The sequence below is a fragment of the Pristiophorus japonicus genome, chromosome 9 (assembly GCF_044704955.1).
Source record: "Pristiophorus japonicus isolate sPriJap1 chromosome 9, sPriJap1.hap1, whole genome shotgun sequence".
NCBI classification, from domain to species: domain Eukaryota; kingdom Metazoa; phylum Chordata; class Chondrichthyes; family Pristiophoridae; genus Pristiophorus; species Pristiophorus japonicus.
In genome coordinates this window covers 149,920,160-149,945,295 of record NC_091985.1, presented here as the reverse complement: position 1 = coordinate 149,945,295, position 25,136 = coordinate 149,920,160, and the positions used below count along the sequence as shown (strand labels likewise).

General features: G+C 45.7%; 1 protein-coding gene across 7 annotated transcripts in view; it reads left to right on the top strand.

The window, feature by feature from the left end:
• Positions 1-25,136, top strand: part of adgb (androglobin) — a 513,562-nt gene that overhangs the window by 40,987 nt on the left and 447,439 nt on the right. For 4 of the 7 annotated variants that reach the window (XM_070889959.1, XM_070889960.1, XM_070889955.1 and 1 more), the window contains exons 3-5: positions 2,850-2,942; positions 12,781-12,852; positions 18,493-18,693. In XM_070889959.1, coding sequence (XP_070746060.1) covers positions 2,850-2,942; positions 12,781-12,852; positions 18,493-18,693 — 366 coding nt within the window. Of the gene's footprint in view, positions 1-2,849; positions 2,943-10,158; positions 10,233-12,780; positions 12,853-18,492; positions 18,694-25,136 lie in introns of those variants that run through there. The other 3 variants (XM_070889962.1, XM_070889958.1, XM_070889961.1) reach the window with 3 other exon arrangements.

Below are 25,136 nucleotides of genomic sequence, written 5' to 3'. Positions count from 1 at the left end.
AGCCCACCCACCACCTTAAACACTCCGTCCACCACCGGCGCAACGTGGCTGCAGTGTGCACCATCTACGAGATGTACTGCAACAGCTCACCACGGTTTCTTTGACAGCATCTCCCAAACCCGTGCCCTCTACCAACTAGAAGGACAAAAGCAGCAGGCCATCCTGACTTGGACATATATCGCTGTTCCTTCATTGTCAGTGGGTTAAAATCCTGGAATTCCCTCCCTACCAGCACTGTGGGAGTACCTTCACCACACGGACTGCAGCGGTTCAAGAAGGCAGCTCACCACCACCTTCTCGTGGGCAACTAGGAATGAGCAATAAATGCTGGCCTTGCCAGCAACGCCCACATCCCGAGAAAGATTAAATTAAAAATAACTCGTTAAAAATTTTTCTTGGATTAAGATCAATCAATACAGCTTTGATATTCTGTACTGTTCTGAATGAATAACGCCTGAGTCTGACAATTAACTCTCGTCATGGTAACTTACCTTATTGGATTATGTATATGATGCCACTATCTCTTGTCCATACAGAAGGCAAAATAATGTCACTACTTTCTACAGTTTAAAACTAAGGAACAAATTTATTGAAGCAAAGATGTAGATGGAACACTGTACAGTGTGAGTGGTCCAATTTCTACATTTATAAAATTAAAACCAATATCTGAAGATTGCAAATGGAAAAGAACCTTTGCATGGAATAATGGTTTGGGATATATCAACCACACTTTTTTTTAACATACGGCAACAATCAAAAATTACATTTTATGGTGTTATTATAACAAGGTGAACCAAAGTACGGTATTATTGTTATTCATCAAATCATAAGGAATTATTAACTAAGACAGGATACAAAATTTCACGCTGATGAGGGCAATTCAGTACCTTTCAAAAGGGGAGATGACTAATTTGCCGAATTCAGAATGTTTGTGCTCCTTTGCAGCATGAAAAAACTAACCTGCTAAATACTGCTAGTGATTTTCCTTTTTACACATTCAGAATAATCGAGCATTAATTTCCATTAGGAAGGCAGGAGTTCACCAAGTTCCAATTTTTAAAAGGATCAGTAAATTTACTGACAAGTCAGTTAAGCTATTAGCCTGGATGGATAAACTGCACTGGGTGCACTGAGACCAGTTCTACTTTCTGAATCACCACAACAGCTGAATCAGCCATTTCTTACCAAATATACAGAAGATTAGGTTACTTTCCCCCTCTCACTCTCAAAGGATTTCAAAATCTGGTTAAGTAATCTATAAAGCCAGATACTATACCTGACTTAATTGATTTCAACCCTTTTAGGGATTGCATGATCTAAATCCAGGCAAACGTCACCTAAATACATCAAGGGAGAAATAAGAACATAAGAACATAAGAAATAGGAACAGGAGCAGGCCATACGGCCCCTCGAGCCTGCTCTGCCATTCAATAAGCTCATGGCTGATCTGATCATGGACTCAGCTCTACTTCCCTGCCCGCTCCCCATAAACCCTTATCCCCTTACCATTTAAGAAACTGTCTCTTTCTGTCTTAAATTTATTCAATGTTCCAGCTTCCACAGCTCTCTGAGGCATCGAATTCCACAGATTTACAACCCTCTGAGAGAAGAAGTTCCTCCTCATCTCTGTTTTAAATGGCTGGCCCCTTATTCTAAGTTCATGCTCTCTGGTTCTAGTCTCCCCTATCAGTGGAAACATCTTCTCTGCATCCATCTTGTCAAACCCCCTCATAATCTTATACGTTTCGATACGATCACCTCTCATTCTTCTGAATTCCAGTGAGTAGAGGCCCAGCCTACGCAACCTTTCCTCATAAGTCAACCCCCTCATCCCTGGAATCAACCTAGTGAACCTTCTCTGAACTGCCTGCAAAGCAAGTATATTCTTTCATAAATATGGAAACCAAAACTGCACGTAATATTCCAGGTGTGGCCTCACCAATAACTTATATAGCTGTAGCAAGACTTCCCTGCTTTTATACTCCATCCCCTTTGCAATAAAGGCCAAGATACCATTGGCCTTCCTGATCACTTGCTGTACTTGCATACTATCCTTTTGTGTTTCATGCACAAGTACCCCCAGGTCCTGCTGTACTGCGGCACTATGCAATCTTTCTCCATTTAAATAATAACTTGCTCTTTGATTTTTTTTTCTGCCAAAGTGCATGACCTCACACTTTCCAACATTGTACTGCATCTGCCAAATTTTTGCCCACTCACTTAGCCTGTCCATGTCGTTTTGCAGATTTTTTGTGTCCTCCTCACACATTGCTTTTCCTCCCATCTTTGTATCGTCAGCAAACTTGGCTATGTTACACTCAGTCCCTTCTTCCAAGTCGTTAATATAGATTGTAAATAGTTGGGGTCCCAGCACTGATCCCTGCGGCACCCCACTAGTTACTGGTTGCCAACCTGAGAATGATTCATTTATCCCAACTCTCTTATCCACATCCACTGGTTCCCCTTTATCCACCCTGTAATATGTGAGTATCCTGCCTGGAATACAGCTATGCCTCTTCATGGAAACATTACAAGTGCAATTAGCCAGTGGCTGTCTGTCGTGTTTTTGATGTGGTTCAATGAAGTCAGTTGTTTCTAAAGATCTCTTGTGCGTGAATGGCTTCTGGCATTCAGTCCAAAAGCAGGACATCACAAAAAAAAAATCAAAGAAATATTCAGGAGTTGAGGAATATTCATGGTAGTTAAAATGGAGAGAAGGCTGAATCACATCAAGAAAGCAGAGATCTCAGCGCTTGGGTGTAGATTTCCTCTCTCTAGCTCATATTAGAACATTGATCATGCTTATGTTTTGGTATTGTTAGTTCTTTGAATATCTTATTTTTCCATAGCTGTTATTTGAGGACCCGGAGGGGAAGATTGAACTGCCGCCATCTCTAAAAGTTCACTCTTGGAAGCGTCCTCATGAGATTTTCACAGAGAAGGTCAGTCTGCTGTGCACTGTTTCTACTGTTTGCGAGGACTAATGGGGAGGTTATGGTGACCAACCTACCTACTTTATGGATTTTTGGGTTAACATTCCACTTGGCAACGTTGACATACAAATTCTCTATGTGCTTGTTCTGCAATCCCTGGTGCTGCTTATAATCTCTTTAAAATAAACCAGGAGCTGCTCTGTTGCAGATGTTGTCCGCAGGTAAAACAGATGGCACTGCTCTGTGGTAACTGCTTTTGTGAAGTGAAGGCATGACATGTCCAGGTGGGTGTGGAGGGGGCAGTGACTGCAGGTTCTGTAGTAGTGATAGTTGCAGACAGGAAGCCTCAAATATCGCTGCACCTGCATTTGTTGCTCCCCCATGAACTCTCCCTCCACATCTAAATTGTATATGTTCACCCCCCTCACCCAAGGCACTCTTTCCGTGGCGAGCTTCCAACCTGACACGCAAGCCTGCCGAAAAACCTTAAATAGTGATAGGTGCCGACAGGATGCCACAAGTATGCAAATAGCAGCAGTGACCAAGAATAATGAAGGAAAGCGTTTGTGGGGAAATGCCAAGAAAATATAAAAAAGGAGCAAAACCAACTAATGCAGAGAACAAAATGTAATTTAATCTGCAAAAAGCACAAAGACTTTTACAACAAATAAAACTTGATTGAAGACGTCTGCTGTGCAGGCCAAGTCCCAGGACTGCCATGCGCTCAGTTTGTACGGGTGAAATAAACACCATGGAAGGTCCTTAGTCTATAGTTGGAACATTCAAGACAGGACATTTTTAAAGCTAATTTTAATTTTGAAATAAGATCCTGGAGCCTTTTTTTGGTCCCCAAATTGGCCGTTGGAAAATTGGGTGTATTAATCATATTGGGTAGGGTGTTTCGTTTTCCACCCCCTTCCCTCTGCCCATGCCAGCCACTGCCAACAGCAGGGCTTCGGAAAGTGGAGCCTTGAGAGTGAAGGTCTCCTCTGGCAGTTGGGTATTTGTTAGGAATTTTATTTTCCATGTCTAAATTGCTGCTTTCTAAAAATCAGTGACCAAACTTCTCGTTTACAACGTTATCTGCTTTCAGGTTTCATCCCATTGTTCATAGGAATGCATGCTCTGAGAGATGCTCCAAAAACAGGTGGACAGAATAACTGTGTTATTATGTGACAGCTCAGCAGATTGTGTATTACCCCTATAGCTATTGTACAATTCTATGGTGTTAGCATACGATTTGATTGGGAAAGTTAGAGGAATGTCACCAGAAAAGCCAAACATTTTTTACACAAAACAGCAACATCCATCTTGGAAAACTTTGAGGAGACCGTAGAAAATTACACGAAGCATCCAGAAGTATTGTGGAAGATTTTCTATGATTGTTACTAATGGCTAATATCAAACTGTTTAAAATAGGCAGCAGTCTAGACAGCCATAGCTCAGTGGGTAGCACACTCTCGTCTCTGAGTCAGAAGGTTGTGGGTTCGAGTCCCACTCCAGGGACTTGAGCACAAAAATCTAGGCTGACACTCCTGTGCAGTACTGAGGGAGCGCTGCACTGGCTGAGGTGGTGTCCTTCGGATGAGATGTTAAACTGAGGCCAAGTCTGCTCTCTCAGGTGGACATAAAAGATCCCATGGCACTATTTTGAAGAAGAACAGGGGAGTTCTCCCCAGTGTCCTGGCCAATATTTATCCCTCAATCAACATAACAAAAACAGATTATCTGGTCATTATCACATTGCTGTTTGTGGGAGCTTGCTGTGCGCAATTTGGCTGCTACATTACAACACTGACTACACTCCAAAAGTACTTCATTGGCTGTAAAGCACTTTGAAACTTCTGTTGGTCATGAAAGGCACGATATAAATGCAAGTCTTTTCTTTCCTGCTGGTACACCAGAGTGTGGAGAGACAGCGCAGGATCAGTTTTCATTAGGTAGCAATTGCCTTCAACAAAGTTCAATTATGCGGCACTGCCACTGAAGATCCTTGGCCTAGATATGGCTCAGCTGTAATTGCGATGGGGAAGAACTTCCGCCTGACGGGCGCATTGCTTACCTCAGAGAATGGCCCGGATTTGCCAACAGTGGCGAAAGAATGACGCTCGCCACTGACCTACTAAAAAGCTGCGCACAAAGATTTAGCAGGCTCTGGAGTGCAGATTTCCTAATTTCCAATGTCACTTTCAATTTGGCACCATCTACAGGGGATCTGTGGTGTACAGCAACATGGCAGGCAGGTTGATCAGCCAATCAGACTGAAGAATTCTCACAGACAAATGTAAATATCAGAACAAAAATTTAAAAAATAATTTTATTAAAAATCTGCCATTTTATAAGAACATAAGAACATAAGAACATAAGAACATAAGAACATAAGAACATAAGAACATAGGAACAGGAGTAGGCCATACGGCCCCTCGAGCCTGCTCCGCCATTCAATAAGATCATGGCTGATCTGATCATGGACTCAGCTCCACTTCCCTGCCCGCTCCCCATAACCGCTTATCCCCTTATCATTTCAGAAACTGTCTATTTCTGTGTTAAATTTATTCAGTATCCCAGCTTCCACAACTCTCTGAGGCAACGAATTCCACAGATTTACAACCCTCCTGAGAGAAGAAGTTTCTCCTCACCTTTGTTTTAAATGGGCGGCCCCTTATTCTAAGATCATGCCCTCTAGTTCTAGTCTCCCCCATCAGTGGAAACATCCTCTCTGCATCCACTTTGTCAAGCCCCCTCATAATTTTATACATTTCGATAAGATCACCTCTCATTCTTCTGAATTCCAATGAGTGGAGGCCCAACCTGTCATGTATCTTACATTATTATATATAACTGTATCCTAACATGCTATACATGACTGTAATAAGATATGACCTGTAACCACCAGCATACCTTACCACCAGGGGTGCACTTGCAAGAGACAGGTATATAAGGACAGATCTCAGGCAAGTGCAGCATTCCAGAGCTGTGAAATAAAGGTGCAGGTCCAGAGTGACCTTGACTTCACTAGTATGTCTCTTTTGAATCTGTACTGAGGGGACAGGACTTTACAGTGGCGACGAGTTACGGGATTACAGAATCCACAGAATGGCGAACAACGGATCAGATGAAAAGTACAATGCGGGAGACAATTGGGAGGACTTTATAGAAAGGCTCCAGCAAAGCTTTGTAACCAAAGACTGGTTAGGTGACGATAAGGCAGACAAGAGAAGAGCCCATCTCTTGACCAACTGTGGCTCGAAAACATACGCTTTAATGAAGGATCTGTTGGCACCCAAGAAACCAGCAAGCAAGTCGTTTGAAGAATTGAGCACACTGGTAAGAGACCACCTGAAGCCAGCGAGCAGCCTACACATGGCCAGACACAGGTTCTACAACTACAGATGCTGTGTGGGCCAGAGCATACCCGACTTCGTGGCGGAACTTCGGAGGTTGGCTAGTTTATGTGAGTTCTCCGATGAACTGAGGAGAGAAATGCTGAGAGACTTTTTCATTGAAGGAATAGGCCACGCAGGCATATTCCGAAAGCTCATAGAGACCAAGAACCTGACCTTAGAGGCAGCAGCACTGGTTACACAGACATTCTTGGTAGGGGAAGAAGAAACGAGGTTGATTTACAATGCAGGTACGACAACTAACGAAATATCGGAACAAGAAGTTCACAGCACTAAACAAGCTGCTACCCCCACACACAGACAAAACCGGGCGAACAGGCTCGACAGCAGGCAGAAGCCATCAAGGGCCACAGGAACGGCCGTTCACACCTCATCAACCCACAATGCGAGCAATCAACTACAAACTGAAAGAAGCTCAAGAGAGATCAGCCAGACGCAGCTCATTCTTTGGAAACACTTTGAACAATGGAACAGGTCTGTGCTGGAGGTGTGGGGGTGGGCACTCGTCAAGGGGATGTCGATTTCAGCAGGCTGTTTGCAGAAATTGTGAATATACAGGGCATTTGGCCCGCATGTGCAAAAAAACGGCAGCTCGGCTGGTCTACGAATCGGATGGGTCGGAAAGCGGACCAGAAGATGGTGGGGACAGTACCCGGGACACCGATGTACAGCGGGTCAACACGATCAATGGCCGCTGCTCCTACAACAAGACGCCTCCTATAATGATGAGGGTCCTACTCAACGGGATATCTGTCAACATGGAGCTGGATACGGGAGCGAGTCAATCTTTCATGGGCGCTCAACAATTTGAACAATTGTGGCCGCATAAATGAGACAGACCAAAACTCACAAGGGTCGACACCAAACTAAGGACCTATACCAAAGAAATCGTACCAGTCCTCGGCAGCGCCATGCTCTCTGTCACACACAAAGGGGCAGTGAACCGACTTTCCCTGTGGATTGTAACCAGAGACCCCCCAGCACTGATGGGGAAAAGCTGGCTGGCAAAACTAAACTGGAAATGGGATGATGTCCATGCCATGTCATTAGAGGAACGGACCTCCTGCTCAACAGTTATAAAGCGATTTGAACATCTCTTTCAGCCAGGTGTGGGCACTTTCAAAGGGGCCAAAGTCAAAATCTACATCACACAGGATGCTAGACCGGTCCATCACAAGGCCAGAGCTGTACCCTATGTGATGAGGGAAAAGATTGAACACGAACTAGACAGGCTTCTGCGGGAGGGCCTTATATCACCTGTGGAATTTAGCGACTGAGCAAGTCCCATTGTCCCAGTCATGAAGCCTGATGGATCCGTACGAATCTTTGGGGACTACAAATCTACCATAAACAGAGTCTCCCTACAGGACTAGTACCCACTGCCCAGAGCGGAGGACTTATTTGCCACATTGGCTGGAGGTAAACTTTTCTCAAAATTAGACCTCACATCTGCGTATGTGATGCAAGAATTGACCGAGGAATCCAAGCTACTCACCACCATCAACACACATCGAGGCCTTTTCATGTACAATCGATGCCCATTCGGCATCAGGTCGGCAGCTGCCATATTCCAGCGCAACATGGAGAGTCTGCTCAAGTCCATCCCGGGGACGGTTGTATTTCAAGACGACATACTTATCACGGGCAGGGACACCGACTCCCGTCTCCGTAATTTGGAGGAAGTACTAAAGCGGTTGGATCGGGTAGGCCTACGAGTCAAGAAATCCAAGTGCCTGTTTCTCGCACCCGAGGTTGAATTTTTGGGCAGAAGGATTGCCGCTGATGGAATCCGCCCAACAGAATCCAAAACAGAAGCAATTCGCCTGGCACCCAGGCCCCGGAATGTCTCAGAACTGCGCGCCTTTCTCTGGCTACTCAATTACTTTGGGAACTTTATGCAGAACTTAAGCACGCTGCTGGAGCCTCTCCACGTGCTACTCAGGAAGGGGTACGATTGGTTTTGCGGGGGACGCCCAGGAACGCACCTTCAATAAGGCACGCAACCTTCTGTGTTCCAACAGTGTTTTGACTTTCTTTGACCCAGGTAAAAAGCTAGTTCTCACATGCGATGCGTCAGCGTATGGGGTCGGGTGCGTTTTGCAACATGTCATTCGTGCGGGCAAATTGCAACCCATAGCTTATGCCTCCAGGTCACTTTCGCGGGCAGAGCGCGGGTACGGAATGGTAGAGAAGGAGGCGCTCGCGTGCGTGTACGGTGTCAAAAAGATGCACCAATACCTTTTCGGGGTCAAGTTCGCATTAGAAACCGACCACAAGCCCCTCACGTCCCTCCTATCCGAGAGCAAGGAAATAAACGCCAACGCCTCAGCGCAAATTCAACGGTGGGCACTCATGCTGGCGTCCTACGACTATAACATAAGGCACAGACCAGGCACAGACAACTGTGCCGACGCGCTCAGCAGGCTACCCCTGGCGACCACGGAAGGGTCTGACGAACAGGACTGTGAGATAGTCATGGCAATCAATGCTTTTGAGTCCACAGGTTCGCCCATGATGGCTCGCCAAATCAGAGCCTGGACGGCCAGCGACCCCATGTTATCCTTAGTAAAAGGATGTGTCCTAACCAGTGACTGGGCAGAGGCTCGCGATGCCTGCCCCGAGGAATTAAAACCCTTTCACAGGCGCATGCATGAGCTATCACTACAAGCAGACTGCCTGATGTGGGGCAGCCGAGTAGTCATGCCTCGGCGAGGCAGAGAGGCATTTGCCCGGGAGCTCCACCGCGAGCACCCGGGGATCGTTCACATGAAGGCCATAGCCAGATTCCACATCTGGTGGCCTGGTATTGACACGGACTTGGAGCTCTGCGTCTGAAGGTGCACTATTTGTGCCCAACTCAGCAATGCCCCCACTGAGCCCCTGGCCCTGGCCTACCAAACCGTGGTCGCGGGTGCACGTAGACTATGCGAGCCCATTCATGGGCAAAATGTTCCTCGTACTTTTAGATGCATTTTCAAAGTGGATCGAATGCACCATTTTAAACTCGAGCACAACCTCCACCACTGTGGAGAGCCTCGCAACCATGGTTGCAACGCACGGTATCCCTGACATATTGGTCAGTGACAATGGTCCGTGCTTCACCAGCGCAGAATTCCAAGACTTTATAATTGACCACGGTATAAATCACATCAAGGCGGCACCGTTCAAGCCGGCCTCCAACGGCCAGGCGGAGAGAGCAGCGCAAATCATTAAACAAGGCATGCTTAAAATCCAAGGTCCCATGCTGCAGGGTGGCCTGTCGCGACTGCTGCTGGCATACAGATCTCGTCCGCACTCACTGACTGGGATCCCCCCCCGCGCAACTGTTGATGAAAAGGACTTTAAAAACAAGGCTCTCATTAATCCTCCCAGACATGCACGAAATCGTTGAGGCAAAGCGCCGTAAGCTGACTGAGTACCATGACAGAAATTCGAGGGGGAGATGGAATGAGATCGGGGACAAAGTGTTTGTACTAAACTATGGCAGGGGTTCCAAATGTCTTGCAGGGACAGTAACGGGCAAGGAAGGAAACAGGCTACTGGTAGTACAAATGGACAATGGCAAAACCTGCCGGAGGCATGTAGACCAAGTCAAAAGCAGATTTACCAACAACACTGCGGAACCAGAGGCAGACTACAATGTGGAACTCGCACCACACCTGGTGGACAGACAGAGGGAACAACCTGAGGAAAGGGCAATCCCAACAGACAGCCCAGGCGAGTCAACAACAATCACACCAATCGAAATAGACAGCCCAGGCGAGATACCAGCAACCACACCCAAAGAAAAACAGATACCAAGGCAAACAACTGAACCACAACTCAGACGCTCCACGTGAGAGCGCAGACCACCTGAGAGACTGAACCTATAAAGACAATAAGACCTTGGGGGAGGGTAATGTCATGTATCTTACATTATTATATATAACTGTATCTTAACATGCTATACATGACTGTAATAAGATATGACCTGTAACCACCAGGGGTGCACTTACAAGAGACAGGTATATAAGGACAGATCTCAGGCAAGTGCAGCATTCCAGAGCTGTGAAATAAAAGTGCAGGTCCAGAGTGACCTTGACTTCACTATATGCCTCGTGTGAATCTGGGGACAGGACTTTACACAACCTACTCAACCTTTCCTCATAAGTCAATCCCTCATCCCCAGAATCAACCTAGTGAACCTTCTCTAAACTGCCTCCATAGCAAGTATATCCTTTCATAAATATGGAAACCAAAACTGCACGCAGTATTCCAGGTGTGGCCTCACCAATAACTTATATAGCTGTAGCAAGACTTCCCTGCTTTTATACTCCATCCCCTTTGCAATAAAGACAAAGATAACATTGGCCTTCCTGATCTCTTGCTGTATCTGCATACTATCCTTGTGTTTCATGCACAAGTACCCCCAGGTCATTTTGAAATGTTCTTCTGAGAGAATGAGACACTACATTTGTAAAATTAGTTTTTCAGGGTCAGAGAGATTGTTCCGCAATAATTATGACTCAGTATGGTGTTAAAAACTGAGTTACTCCTGATTGAGCAAGGCTGAATATTTTCATTGGTTTTACTCATGGGCATTTTTGGGCACCAAGTTTCAATGGTCCAGCGAGAAAGATGTGTAAATAGTTGGAGTTCATGAAAAATTATTGATTTCTAAATGATTCCATCTGCGAAGAGTGCAACAGTGTACTCTGGAGAAACAAAGTATCACAGATAGCAACTTCCTGATTTCTGTGTTTAATGGCACATGTGCGGACACCAGCAGTTGCTGTTAATTTTACACAGTAATGATGACGAGCTCTGACAGTTTTGCCGTCATTACAACTGCAATTTCCAGGCCAGTATTATTTTCGGATCAATCTTATTTAAGTTTTTTCGGCAGGCTCCTGTATTGGGTGGGAAGCTCGCTACACAAACAGGCTTAAAGGGGACCTCCTTCTCCAGACCAGGAAAACCTGTCTGGCCTGTGATAGATCCCAAGCAAAATGTTGGTAGGAGAGTGCAAATTTTGTTCTGAGATTTAATTTTTCAAGACTTCTGTCGGCTCGAGCAATTCTGGATGCAAAGGTTTGGTTAAAGAGGTGGTTCCAAGGAGCAGAGGGCACAGTTTGTCCATCAGTCATTGGATTCAAGGACTGGGGCAAGATATTTCTGTCGAGCATTGGATTTAAGGACTAAGAGGCACATTTTATCCATTGAGCATTGGATTCAAGATCTAGGAGGTATGGTTTGTTTGCCAAGCATGGATTTAATGACTGGAGGATATGGTTTGTATGTTAGGCATTAGATTGAAGCGGCAAGGTGCATGGATTGTCTGCAAGGTATTGGGTTCAAGGACTAGAGGGCATGATTTGAAGTTCAGGGTGTCAAAACAAAATAAGAAATTCAGGCAACAATTATTTAGCAAGTGGATGATCGAATTGTGGAGCTGATCACCAGCATGGCTGGTTGAACTGAAAACCATAGCAATGTTTAAAAACAGCTGTTAATTCTCAAATCAAAGTTACAAATCTGATGGGAAGTTTGGAGGGGTAATTTAGATCATCATCATCATAGGCAGTCCCTTGGAATCGAGGAAGACTTGCTTCCACTCTAAAAATCAGTTCTTAGGTGACTGAACAGTCCAATACGAGAACCACAGTCTCTGTCACAGGTGGGACAGACAGTCGTTGAGAGAAGGGGTGGGTGGGACTGGTTTGTCGCACGCTCTTTCCACTGCCTGTGCTTGGTTTCTGCATGCTCTCAGCGATGAGACTCAGTGCCCTCCCGGATGCACTTCCTCCACTTAGGGCGGTCTTTGGCCAGGGACTCCCAGGATTCGGTGGGGATGTTGCATTTTATCAAGGAGGTTTTGAGGGTGTCCTAAAACATTTCCTCTTCCCACCTTTGGCTTGTTTGCCGTGAAGGAGTACCGAATAGAGCGCTTGCTTGGGAGTCTTGTGTCAGGCATGCGAACAATGTAGCCTGCCCAGCAGAGCTGATCGAGTGTGGTCAGTGCTTCAAGACTGGGGATGTTGGCCTGGTCGAGGACGCTAACATTGGTGCGTCTGTCCTCCCAGGGGATTTGCAGGATCTTGCGGCGACATCGTTGGTGGTATTTCTCCAGCGATTTGAGGTGTCTACTGTATATAGTCCATGTCTCTGAGCCATACAGGAAGGTGTAGACCATGAGCTTGGTGGCAGATTTGAGGGCCTGATCTTCGAATAATTTAGATGGCTTTCTACTGAAAACTTTACTGTAATGCTAAATATACTTGTTTCCCACATTTGACAAACGGTGCAATGATTTTAAAAAAGAACATGATATACCGTATCGGGAATTTAAAAAAAATGATGGAAATATATAGCAGGTCAATCAGGACTGAGTTATGCCCCACTCTGTGTATTAAATCACCTAGCCGGTAGACTTTTGTTAATAATGTATTTGATGTTAATTATAGATCCCTGTTGTTGTTGAGAAAGAAACCTGGTTTGATCTAATAACTGCTAATGAACATATGATGGAGAGTGAGGTGAGTGCTATCAAACAATCACCCACAGAGCGCTGCACACATTTGCTTTTCATAGTCACAAAGGACTTTAATATATCTTTAATACACGGTGCTTGCCATGTTCATGCTGGTTGCATATATAGAGCATTGATGTTCATCAGTAATTAGCACTGGCTGTTTAGAATGAGGTACTGCAGTAATTTTTGGTTTAAATTTGAATGTGGATCTATTTCCACAAAATGACTCCTTCGCAGCCTAGTAATTGCCTTATACAACCAGGTTGTGCAACCTGCAGGGGAGTAAAATGCATATGGGTCATCACCCTGAATTAAGTACAGCTCCCATTAGCTCAGTACTCAGCTTCAAACTGATAGAAACATAGAAACATAGAAAATAGGTGCAGGAGTAGGCCATTCGGCCCTTCGAGCCTGCACCACCATTCAACAAGATCATGGCTGATCACTCACCCCAGCACCTCCCCCCCACGCCCCCTCCACACCTACTCTGCAATGTGGACCATCCAGTCCCCTGCCCTGGGTTTTTATGCCCCCCACCTCCAACAATCTCATCACCATTAACCGCCCCCGTCTCCCCTCATCTTCCCTTTGCCTCCCCGCACAGGCTCCCAACTTGGGGGCGGTAACCTTCTGGGACAAGGAATTTTAGCCCCCAGCTTGGAAGTCCTGCTCCCGCCGCAGAATTGGCCTTACCACCTCTCAATGGAAGCGGAGTGCAATTTCCCACACTCCACTTCCTTTGGGGGCAGATGAAGGAGATTAGCTGAAAGAGATTCACTAAGATCATGCCAGGGGTGAGAGGCTCTTGTTATGAGGAGAGACTAACAAAAGAGATTCTTTTCAGTGGTGTGGGGAAGGTTAAGAGGAGATCTGATGGATCTGTTCAAAATTGAGAGGTTTGATAAGTTAAATTGGGGTAAAAAAACTATTTGCACAGGTTGGTCAGTTGTTAACTAGAAAGCATAAATTTAAGATCAACTCCGAAAGAACAAAGGGAGTGGCTAAGAGAATTATTTTTTTACACACGTATTGTTAGGATGTGGAATGCCCTACCAGAAGCAATGGTGGAATCAGAATCCATAATAACTTTTAAAAGGGAAGTGTATTTTAGTATCTTGTAAAAAATATATTTTTTGCAATGGTAAAGGGCAGGGTATAGGCACTAAGTGGATAGACAATCAATGCACTCTGCTCCTTGTGCTCACTCCCACTGACAGCATCTTTTTGTAGCCCTGCAGTCGCTCAATCTCAGCTCGCCCGACTGTCAGAAATGTATATAGATCCTGGGCATGTTTTAGATTATCTTTTCTAAGCAGTAAGCCAATAAGATATCTTTCTGCAAATCTGAACCAGCTTTCTCATTCAAACAAAAGCAAAATACTGCGGATATTGGAAATCTGAAATAAAAAGATAAATGCTGGAAATACTTAGCAGGTCAGGTCAGGTAGCATCCGTGGAGAGAGATACAAAGTTAACGTTTCAGACCAGAACATTCAAACATTTTTTTAATCCCAAGCGCAGATTGTTCTTAGACTAAGCAAACAAGGAAATAAGCATTCACCACAAAAAATAATTATCTTGCATTTATATAGCACCTTTCACGAACTCAGGACTTTCCAATGTGCTTTACAGCCAATTAAGTACTTTTTGATATCTAGTTACTGTTGAAATGCAGGAGAAATGACAGCCAATTTGCACACAACAAGCTCCCACAAACAGAAATGACATATTGACCAGATAATCTGTTTTAGTGATGTTGATTGGGGGATAAATGTTGGCCAGGACACAGCGAGACGTCCCCATCTCTTTGAATAGTGCCATGGGATCTTTTAAGTCGACCTGAGAGGGCACCTTCAACAGTGCAGCATTCTTTCAGTACTACACTAGAGAGCCAGCCTAGATTATGTGTATATGGAGTGGAACCCACAAACCTCATCATCATAGGCGGTCCCTCGAACGAGGATGACTTGCTTCCACATGAGTTCACAGATGTTTCAATGAAGAATGCCATATTCCAGTCCAGAACTCCAATTGAAGGGGTGGAAGATGCCTGTGCATGGATTTTTTTAACGTGGTGACCGTTGCACATCAGCCACCACACGGGCTTTACACAGCTAGGCCTTTATCCAGTGGCAAGGGTTAACCTGGATGACTGGAGACCTGCTCTGCTGCACAGATCTAGTGCGCACACACACATGCTGCCCCTGGGCCCTCAGCTCTTCTGAGCCCCGTACCCTCATCTGCCGCACCTCCGCCACGATCTCTCGCTGCTCCTCCGTCACAAATATGCATCGCACCTCCGCCACGATCTCTCACCACTCCTCCGCCACAAAACACTCGCCGCATCTTCGCCACGACATCCCACCGCACCTCCGCACCAAACATTCGCCGAACCTCCGCCACGATCACCCACCGAATCTCAACCACAATCCCTCATCACTCCTCCGCCTCGATCACTCGTCGCACCTCTGCCACGACCTACCCGCACCTCTGCTGTACCTGGGCCCTGCCGATATTCCTGCCCACGCTCCAAACGGAGACCTGATGACGTCATCCAGTCACCCACCTTGAAGTCGTCGCACACTTGGAGTAGCTCACGCTGGAAGTTGTAGTGGCATGCTTCAACTCTCTTTATAGCCTCGACCCTCCGGGGTGAGAACACCTCCGTGGGTCAAGGCTATAAAGAGAGTTGGAGTGGTGGGCCCTACACCATTGTGGGCTACCCCAACCTGCGTGAGAAAACCACAAACCTACTGCCTCAGAGGCGAGAATGCTACCACTGAGCCACAGTTGACACACAAATTTATATAGTTGATTGCTTACCCATTGCTAAATGTCAGTCCACGCCAGCATGGGCATCCCATGTGGTCACACAGTCACTGGATAGAATTACATAGACTCTCCAGCACAAAAACAGGACATTCGTTTCAACTGGTTTACATTCCATATGAGCCTCCTCCTACTCCAATTACATCTCCCAACCCTGCCCCCATATCCCTCTTTTCTCTTCTTCCTCATGTATGCATCAAGCCTCCCAGTGTCTGTGCTGTCTGTGGGATCTCCTCACACTCACGAGTATCTGGAACTTTGTGCATGCCTGAAACTCCACATGTGTACATGAACAGCTTAGGGGACATTCTGGGTCGAATATTCGCCCAGGGTGCAGGAGGCAATACAAATGTGGATTTTTATTGACAAACAGTGACCAGAAGATGACATTGCAGGAGGTCTGACTGTCAGCTGACAGTTGGGATGTACGCATTTAAAAGACTTGGGGTTTCAAATGAAATTAAGTGTCCAATGACGAAGCTCGAATGGTACAATGCATCCTGAGATTAGATAACAGCTGTCAACTCACTCCCTTTTTTCATTAAATATGTTTATCGAAATTTTACAATTTAAAGTACACTGTCAAATCAAACTACACAGCAATGGGAGTTATCGTAACACATAAGTTACTAAATATCCAAGCCATAAACAAATACATAGTTTGTCTAATGCTCTAATAAAACTATGAATCACAGAACCAAACCCACATGAGTTAATTTTTCAGTACTTTTGCTTTTACTCATGTACTGACAGGTTTCTCACTCTGTGTAGAATTTGATGCCCTGCCAATATGATTGACACATACCCTGCCACAAGCTTATATCGTATTCCAGATGGGTTATAGGAGCAAGTCTAAATTTATCTGGAAAGACCAGACTTGTTTTATCTAAATGGACAGCATCAGCTGCAGGCAAAAGCCTCATCCTGGAAAGGATATAATGCGAGATAACAGTGGAATCAGCACTGTTCCTACCCAGCTCTGCTTCCAGTGTGACAATGGGCCGAAATTTGCGGTTGGAGGTATACTTCCGGAGTACACCTCTGACTCCCCAAAAAATCCAAAAGTACTTGCTGGCTCCCCGGCTTTACAGTCTTCCGGTCTCGGAACTCGGCATATACCTGCGGAATGGCCCGCCGATCCCAGGTTTGGAAGCGTCCCTGGGATCACATGGGCCAAGTCAACCAATTAGAAAGGGGATTCCTCATAAGCTTATGGGGATTCCATTTACAAACGGAATCCCCATAAACATATGAGTAATCCCCAAATAAATAAATAATTGAAACAATTCTAATACATAAATATTCCCATGTTCAAAATTAATTAAAAGTCCCTTTAATTAAACATTTAAAAATAATAATGTAAATTTTTGAAAAATAATTTTAAACATTTTAATCTGGTCCAAAATTTATATGAACTAATTTTAAATGTTTTTAATAATTTAAAAATGTTAATCTAACATTTATTTTAACCCTTATGCTTGTAAAAACAGTCTCTATGCCTGTTTTTATCAGGCGCAAGGGTTTTGTGGGCATTTGTTGGGCAGTAGTTGGGCAAATAGCCCAAATCTGCGCCAGCTAAAGTGTTTTTGGGGCACATGCTGACGATCTGTAAAGGCGAACCTTGACATCACAAGTTCTGGATTTTCGTGCAAACACAATGCATTGGAAACCCGGAACTTAAGGGCTGCTCTGAGGGCTTACACCGTCATTCATCCTACAAAATCCAGGCCCATACAAAAATGGAACAACCCCATTAGAATGAACAGGGCAGCGCTACTGAAACTGGATCTACTGTCCGAACATGGTGAACCCAGACTGATCCAGGTTCAACAAATTACATTAATGTGAGACAGAGGAGGTCAGTGAAGCAAGTGACAGGTGTCTGAACCCGGGTCTCCTCAAAGAGAGCAATAATCATTGAACAGGGGACAGACTGATGAGCTGATGCATCTTCGTGCACTCGCATGAACAATTGGAACTTTGTACAAGTGAGAAATTCTACACATGCACGTGAAGAATTTTCAGGGCCATTCTGCGATGAGTGTTAGCCCCTGGTGCAGGAGGCAATACAGACTGGATTTGTATCTACAAAAGCTGACAGGCAGATATCAGCACCAGCAACAAGAAAGGTGTCTTTGCAACATGTGGCTCGCACTGCTACCATTGGACATTGCAACATTTCCTACATTACAACAGTGACTACAATTCAAAAGTACTTAATTGGCTGTATAGCACTTTGGAATGTCCTGACTTCCTGGGGTCGTGAAAGGCACTACAAAAATGCAATTTTTTCTCTTTTAGGACAGTCTATGCCTCAGTCCCCACAGCCCCACATGCTACTTTTGACTCTTTCACTTTGCCTAGTGCTGCTGCAACACACTTAAATCATTAATAACTTTTGCAATAAGTCAAACCTCAAGCATTTTGGGGAGAAACTCTTCAGTTGCTCTTTAATAAGGCCTTGGCAAGCAAAGACACTTTCAAGCCAGGGGGAGCGTGTTAATATTTGTTATACCTCTGTACTCCCAGAAGCAGTTTATGGTGTCTGGGCAAAAGTTGGCAGTCACTCCATTAATGCTAATGCAGAGAAAAATTGAACTATATCATGTACTAGTGTGTGCGCCACCTCTAATACACAGAGAAAATAACTCCTCTTCGAGATCTATAAATCTATGATACTGTGAACACAGTGCTTCAATTAAAAAAAGGCAAATAAAGCAATGGATTGAATTAGCAGAGGGGAATACAGATCTCCCCAGAATGTCCCTGCTATTTTAAAGCGTTGCAGTGATTTGTTCTGTTTTATCGTTACCAGCTGATGCGATGGATTATCAGTGAAATCATTATGCTCTGGGTCACCTGCCAGAGCACTGATTTAAATGAAAAGACCTTGCTCGAGGCAACAGGACCCCCCTGGAAGCCCTGGGAGCACATATATGCCCTTTGTAAGGCCACAAAGGTACACCAACCTCTCTACAACAGTTACGGAAAGTACGTCGTGAGGCTGTACTGGATGGTAAGAATTTGGTTTGGATTATTAGTGAACTTGGAACTGCCTTTTTGATGAAAAAAAAAAATGTTGTGTTCCTAACACAGATGAAACTGCACATAGGGAGGTTAAAGTAACAGTGGCCTCAGTCTTTATTAAGACACTCCAGAGTGAGGAACAGGCCTTAGGGGCCTGCTTATATACAGTGCTCCCAAGGGATGCTGGGATCCCTTGGGACTTCAGGGGATGCGCTCACTGGTGGCGGAACATGGGAGTGCATGCTTTACAGATACACAACATCACTCCCACTCAAAGTCAAAGTGAAAACTATTTACAAGGTGAGGCGGTCGGGAGCCTTTCTTTCCCTGGTGAACCGCCTCGGTACAAATGTCTGTTCTGGTGTGTTGACTGTGCCCTTGCTGGGCTGGCTTGTTGTTGACCCTGCAGGGCTGCTGGCTGAGCCTGGCCTTGCTGGGCTGTTGGGCATGTTGGATTCGATTTCCTGGTCCGGGGTGGTGTCGTTGATCCTTTGAGTGTGTTTTGTGGGCTCAAAAAACGTGGTGTCTGCTGTGGGTTGTTCAGGGCAGTCTGTGAACCACAGCCTCGTTTGGTCCAGGTGCTTTCTGCAAATTTATCCATTGTCCAGTTTGACTACTAACACCCTACTCCCTTCTTTAGCTATCATCATGCCCGCGATCCACTTGGGACCATGTCCATAGTTTAGCACATACACAGGGTCATTCAGATCAATTTCCCGTGAGACAGTAGCGCGACCATTGTTCACATTTTGTTGCTGTCGCTTGCTCTCTACCTGATCATGCAGGTTGGGGTGAACCAGCGAGAATCTGGTTTTAATTGTCCTTTTCATGAGTAGCTCAGCCGGGGGCATCCCTGTGAGCAAGTGGGGTCTCGTGCGGTAGCTGAGCAGTACTCGGGACAGGGGGGTTTGGAGTGAGCCTTCTGTGACTCGTTTGAGGCTCTGTTTGATTGTTTGTACTGCCCGCTCTGCCTGCCCATTGGAGGCTGGTTTAAACGGGGCCGAGGTGACATGTTTGATCCCATTGCGGGTCATGAATTTTTCAAATTCGGCACTGGTGAAACACGGCCCGTTGTCACTGACCAGTATGTCAGGCAGGCCGTGGGTGGCAAACATGGCCCTCAGGCTTTCAATGGTGGCAGTGGCGGTGCTTCCCGACATTATTTCACATTCAATCCATTTTGAAAAAGCATCCACCACCACCAGGAACATTTTACCGAGAAACAGGCCCGCAAAGTCGACATGGATCCTCGACCATGGTCTGGAGGGCCAGGAACACAAACTTAGTGGTGCCTCTCTGGGTGCGTTGATCAACTGAGCACACACCTGCATTGCCGTGCACAGGACTCTAAGTCAGAGTCGATTCCGGGCCACCACACGTGGGATCTGACTATCATTTTCATCATTACTATACCCAGGTGTGTGCTGTCGCAATCCAAGATGAACGTCTCCCTGCCCTTTTTGGGTAGCACTACGCGGTTACCGCACAACAGGCAGTCTGCCTGAATGGACAGCTCGTCCTTTCGCCATTGGAACAGCTTGATTAGCTCTTCCATTTCAACGGGGATGCTGACCCAGCTCCCATGCAGTACACAGTTTGTTACTAGGGACAGCAGAGAATCTTGGCTGGCCCAAGTCCTAATCTGGCGGGCCGTGACAGGTGATTTATCATTTTCAAAATCTTCCATGACCATCAACAAGTCTGCGGGCTGCACCATCATCAACAAGTTTGCAGGCTGCGCCATTTCCACCCCCGTGGTGGGCAATGGTAGTCGACTGAGAGCATCTGCTCGGTTCTCAGTGCCTGGCCTGTGGCAGATGGTATAGTTAAACGCTGATAGCGCGAGTGCCCACCTTTATATGCGGGCTGAGGCATTAGTATTCATCCCCTTGTTTTCAGCGAACAGGGATATGAGGGGCTTGTGATTGGTTTCCAGCTCAAATTTGAGGCCAAACAGGTACTGATGCATTTTCTTTACCCCGAACACACACGCTAATGCCTCTTTCTCAATCATGCTGTAGGCCCTCTCGGCCTTAGACAAGCTCCTGGAGGCATAGGCGACAGGTTGCAACTTTCCCGCAACGTTAACTTGTTGTAATACACACCCGACTCCGTACGACGACGCGTCACGTGCTAGCACAAGTCTTTTACACGGGTTATAAAATACAAGCAGCTTGTTGGAGCATAAAATGTTTCTGGCTTTCTCAAAAGCAATTACTTGGTTTTTTACCCCATACCCAGTTCTCACCTTTACGCAATAACACATGTAGGGGCTCTAAGAGGGCTTAACACTGATAGGAAGTTACCAAAATAGTTGAGGAATCCCAGGAACGACCGCAGCTCCGTGACGTCCTGTGGCCTGGACGCGTTCCTGATAGCCTCTGTCTTGGCGTCTGTGGGCCAAATGCCGTCCGCCACAATCTTTCTCCCCAAAAACTTCACTTCTGTTGCCATGAAGACGCATTTCGACCTCTTCAGCCGCAGCCCTACGCGATCCAGTCGCTGGAGGACCTCCTCCAGGTTTTGTAGGTGCTCGCCGATGTCCCAACCCGTGACCAATATGTCGTCCTGAAAAACCACCATGCATGGTACCGACTTGAGTAGGCTCTCCATGTTTCTCTGGAAGATCGCTGCAGCCAACCGAATTCCAAACCGGCATCTGTTGTAGATGAACAGTCCCTTGTGCGTGTTGATGCAGGTGAGGCCCTTCGAAGACTCCTCCAGCATCTGCGTCAAGTAGGCCGAAGTCAGGTCGAGCTTGGTGAACATCTTGCCTCCTGCCAGCGTCGCAAATAGGTCGTCTGCCTTAGGTAGCGGGTATTGGTCCTGTAGCGAGAAACGATTAATAGTTACTTTATAATCGCCGCAAATCCTGACCGTACCATCACTTTTGAGTACTGGAACAATTGGGCTGGCCCACTCGCTGAATTCCACTGGGGAGATGAAGTGCTCGCGTTGCAGCCTGTCCAGCTCGATTTCCACTCTCTCCCTCATCATGTGAGGTACCGCTCGCGCCTTGTGGTGAATGGATCATGCCTCTGGGACCAAGTGGATCCGCACCTTCGCCCCGGAAAAGTTTCCAATGCCTGGCTCAAAAAGGGAAGGAAATTTGTTAAGAATCTGGGTACATGAGGCCCCATCGACATATGATAGCGCTCGGATGTCATCCCAGTTCCAGCAGATTTTGCCCAGCCAGCTCTTTCCAAGCAGTGTGGGGCCATCACCCGGGACAATCCAGAGTGGCAGTTCGTGCACCGTGCCCTCGTAGGTGACCTTGACCATGGCGCTGCCCAGGACAGTGATAAGCTTTTTGGTGTATGTTCTCAGTTTCATGTGGATGGGACTCAGGGCTGGTCTGAGTGCCTTGTTGCACCACAGTCTCTCTCACACTTTTTTACTCATGATGGATTGGCTAGCGGCAGTGTTCAGTTCCATGGCTACGGGTAAGCCATTCAATTTTACATTTAGCATTATAGGTGGACATTTTGTCGAAAATGTGTGCACCCCGTGTACTTCAGCATCTGCCTCCGCTCTCTGAGGCTCAAAATTGCTTTGATCCACCATGGACTGATCTTCCTCTGCCAGCTCGTTGGGTGCCCCATTGTTCCACAGTTCTTGCAAACATACCCTTGGAAGCGGCATGATTCGGCTGAATGGAAACCTCCACAACACCAACAAGGTGTGAATTGCCTTGCATTCATCCTTTGTTGCAGACTCTGAGTCATCTAGGTCACCTGAGGCCTGCTGGCAGTTGCAGACTCGTGGTTTCGGCCCTGTACATTTCTGCTCGCAAACACAGTTCCAGTTAATTTATGAACATTGCTAGCACTTGCGTGCTGAGAGATTTGTTTGGTGTTATCACTGGTGGACATAAACGCCTGTGCTATTGCAATGGCCTTACTGAGGGTTGGTGTCTCTACAGTGAAAAGTTTTCGTAGTATGGTCTCGTGGCCAATGCCCAGTACAAAAAGTCTCTGAGCATTTGCTCCAGGTAACCCTCAAACTCACATTGTCCTGCAAGTCGCCTTAGCTCGGTGACGTAGCTTGCCACTTCCTGATCTTCAGATCACTGGCACGTGTAGTACCGATACCTCGCCATCAGCACGCTCTCCCGAACCAGTGTACACAGCTCCTCATACGACTTATCTTTGGGTTTCACCGGAGGCAGAAGATTCTTCATGAGGCTGTAGGTTGGTGCCCCGCAGACCGTGAGGAGGACCGCTCTCCTTTTTGCAGTGCTTCCTTCTCCGTCCAGCTCGTTGGCTACAAAGTATTGGTCTAACCGTTCAACATAGGCTTCCTCGTCCTCACCCTCCGAGAACTTTTCCAGGATGCCCACAGTTTGCCGCATCTTTGCGTTGGATTCGTATACTCTTCGCCAGTTGTTGTGTTCCTAACACAGATGAGGCTGCACACAGGGAGGTTAAAGTAACAGTGACCTCAGTCTTTATTAAGACACCCCAGAGTGAGGAACAGGCCTTAGGGGCCGGCTTATATACAGTGCTCCCAAGGGATGCTGGGATCCCTTGGGACTTCAGGGGATGCACTCCCTGGTGGCGGAACATGGGAGTGCATGCTTTACAGATACACAACAAAATACAATAAGCCTTCGAGCTTGTAATTGTAAAGCTAGCTTGGTAATTCGCACATTTATTTTGTAATTTAATGAAGAGTTGAGTAGGAGTGGAGCAGTACATTTAAGAAGTTAGATTTAACTATGGAATAAGGTGCCAAATTAATGCATCATCATTATCTTTAATAATATGTTACGACCTTGCAATCTTACCAAATTCGTACAAATTAAGAACCAGTTAATAGATAGTGGTAATGATACATATGCAATATTTGGTAACATTGTACGTTAAAAGCTCTTTTTGAAAAAAAGCACATTAATGCATGCTACATTAAAAGTACATAATGTAATGTTCCCTGAGAGGCTTGGATGTGGGAAGGTGGAATTGTGGCTTCTCTCACCCCAGGGGCACGGGAAGGAAAGGTTGGGTACATAAGGCATGGTAGCTTTTTAAAAAGGTGAGGAGGACGAAAGGCTTGGTGCTGTTGTGTTCCTGACCTGTTTCCCTTTATTATTAAACATATTGCCTGGTGTTTTCCACTTCTTGCTTAGTACTGTTCTACATAAAATTGAGTTTGTTTTGAAGCAGTGGAAGACCCTAATACCTGTTACAGTATATGGGTCTTAGCAGTTAATGCCCGAATAAGAACACCCTTAGTCTTTAAAATTCTCATCTTCATGTTCAGATCCCTCTATAGCCTCACCCCTCCCAAGCCCTACAACCCTCCGAGAACTCTGCGCTCCTCCAATTTTGCCCTCTTGTGCATCCCCGATTTTAATCGCCCCTCCATTGACAGCCACGTCTAGGCCCTAAGCTCTATCTCTCCTCCTTTAAGATGCTCGTTAAAACCTACCTCTTTGACTCAGCTTTTGGTCACCTATCCTAATATCTCCTTATGTGGCTTGGTGTCAAATATTGTCTAATAATGCTCATATGATGAGCCTTGGGGCATTTTATTACATTAAAGGTGGTGTATAAATGCAAGTTATTGTTGTAGTCAGTAAAGAGAGAACCTAGTGGTCAGCAGGATCAAGGAGATGAGGAAGAAACATGATATGTATATTTTTTTTGTATGAAATGCGTACAATTTTAATGGACAAATAGTTTGAATGGTAGCACTATTTGATAACTATTACAAAAAAATAGATTAATGCAAGACTGCTTTTTTAAGATTTATCTCTGTACATTCCTATTCAGGAGAAGTACAAATTCCTGAAAAGTTTATAAAACCTTGTTTGGACACACAGAACTGGTGGAGAAATATGTGAAGCCGTTTGCAGATTAGCAGTTGTAAGCATAGCAATTGGCTAATCATGCAACTGAGCGCACTCATCGTTGATTCATCTGATACAAGAAACCTTGCGCAAGTGGGGTGTAATCACTTGGTTGTTTGTATTTAAATTTGAACCATCATTGTGGGAGTGGCTTCAGTGCTGTTACACCCAACCTGAACTGAGACTGGATTTTTAAAATTATTGTCCCAGAAATCCCAGTTTCTCCTTCCCACGGGCATTCGACTGGATTCTAGAAAAAAGAAGCGCACCTACCTGAAGCTGCTGCGCCCACACGAGATCCCAATCCCGAGGCCTCCCCTGACTGCGCGTCGCAGTGCGTGCACGTCGGAACGTGCGCAGGCCTGGAGGTGGAGTCACATGGCTCTGGTCAGCCAATCAGGTATAGTATATTCTCATTCATAACAATGCGAACTCCGTACGTTGGAATTCCAATTATTATGAATGGGAAACAACCCCCAAAACACACACAACCAATAATAAAAAATAGAAAAAATGCACAACATATTTTTATTAATTTAAATTAAAGTTATTTATACATTTTAAAAATATATATTTTTCCAATT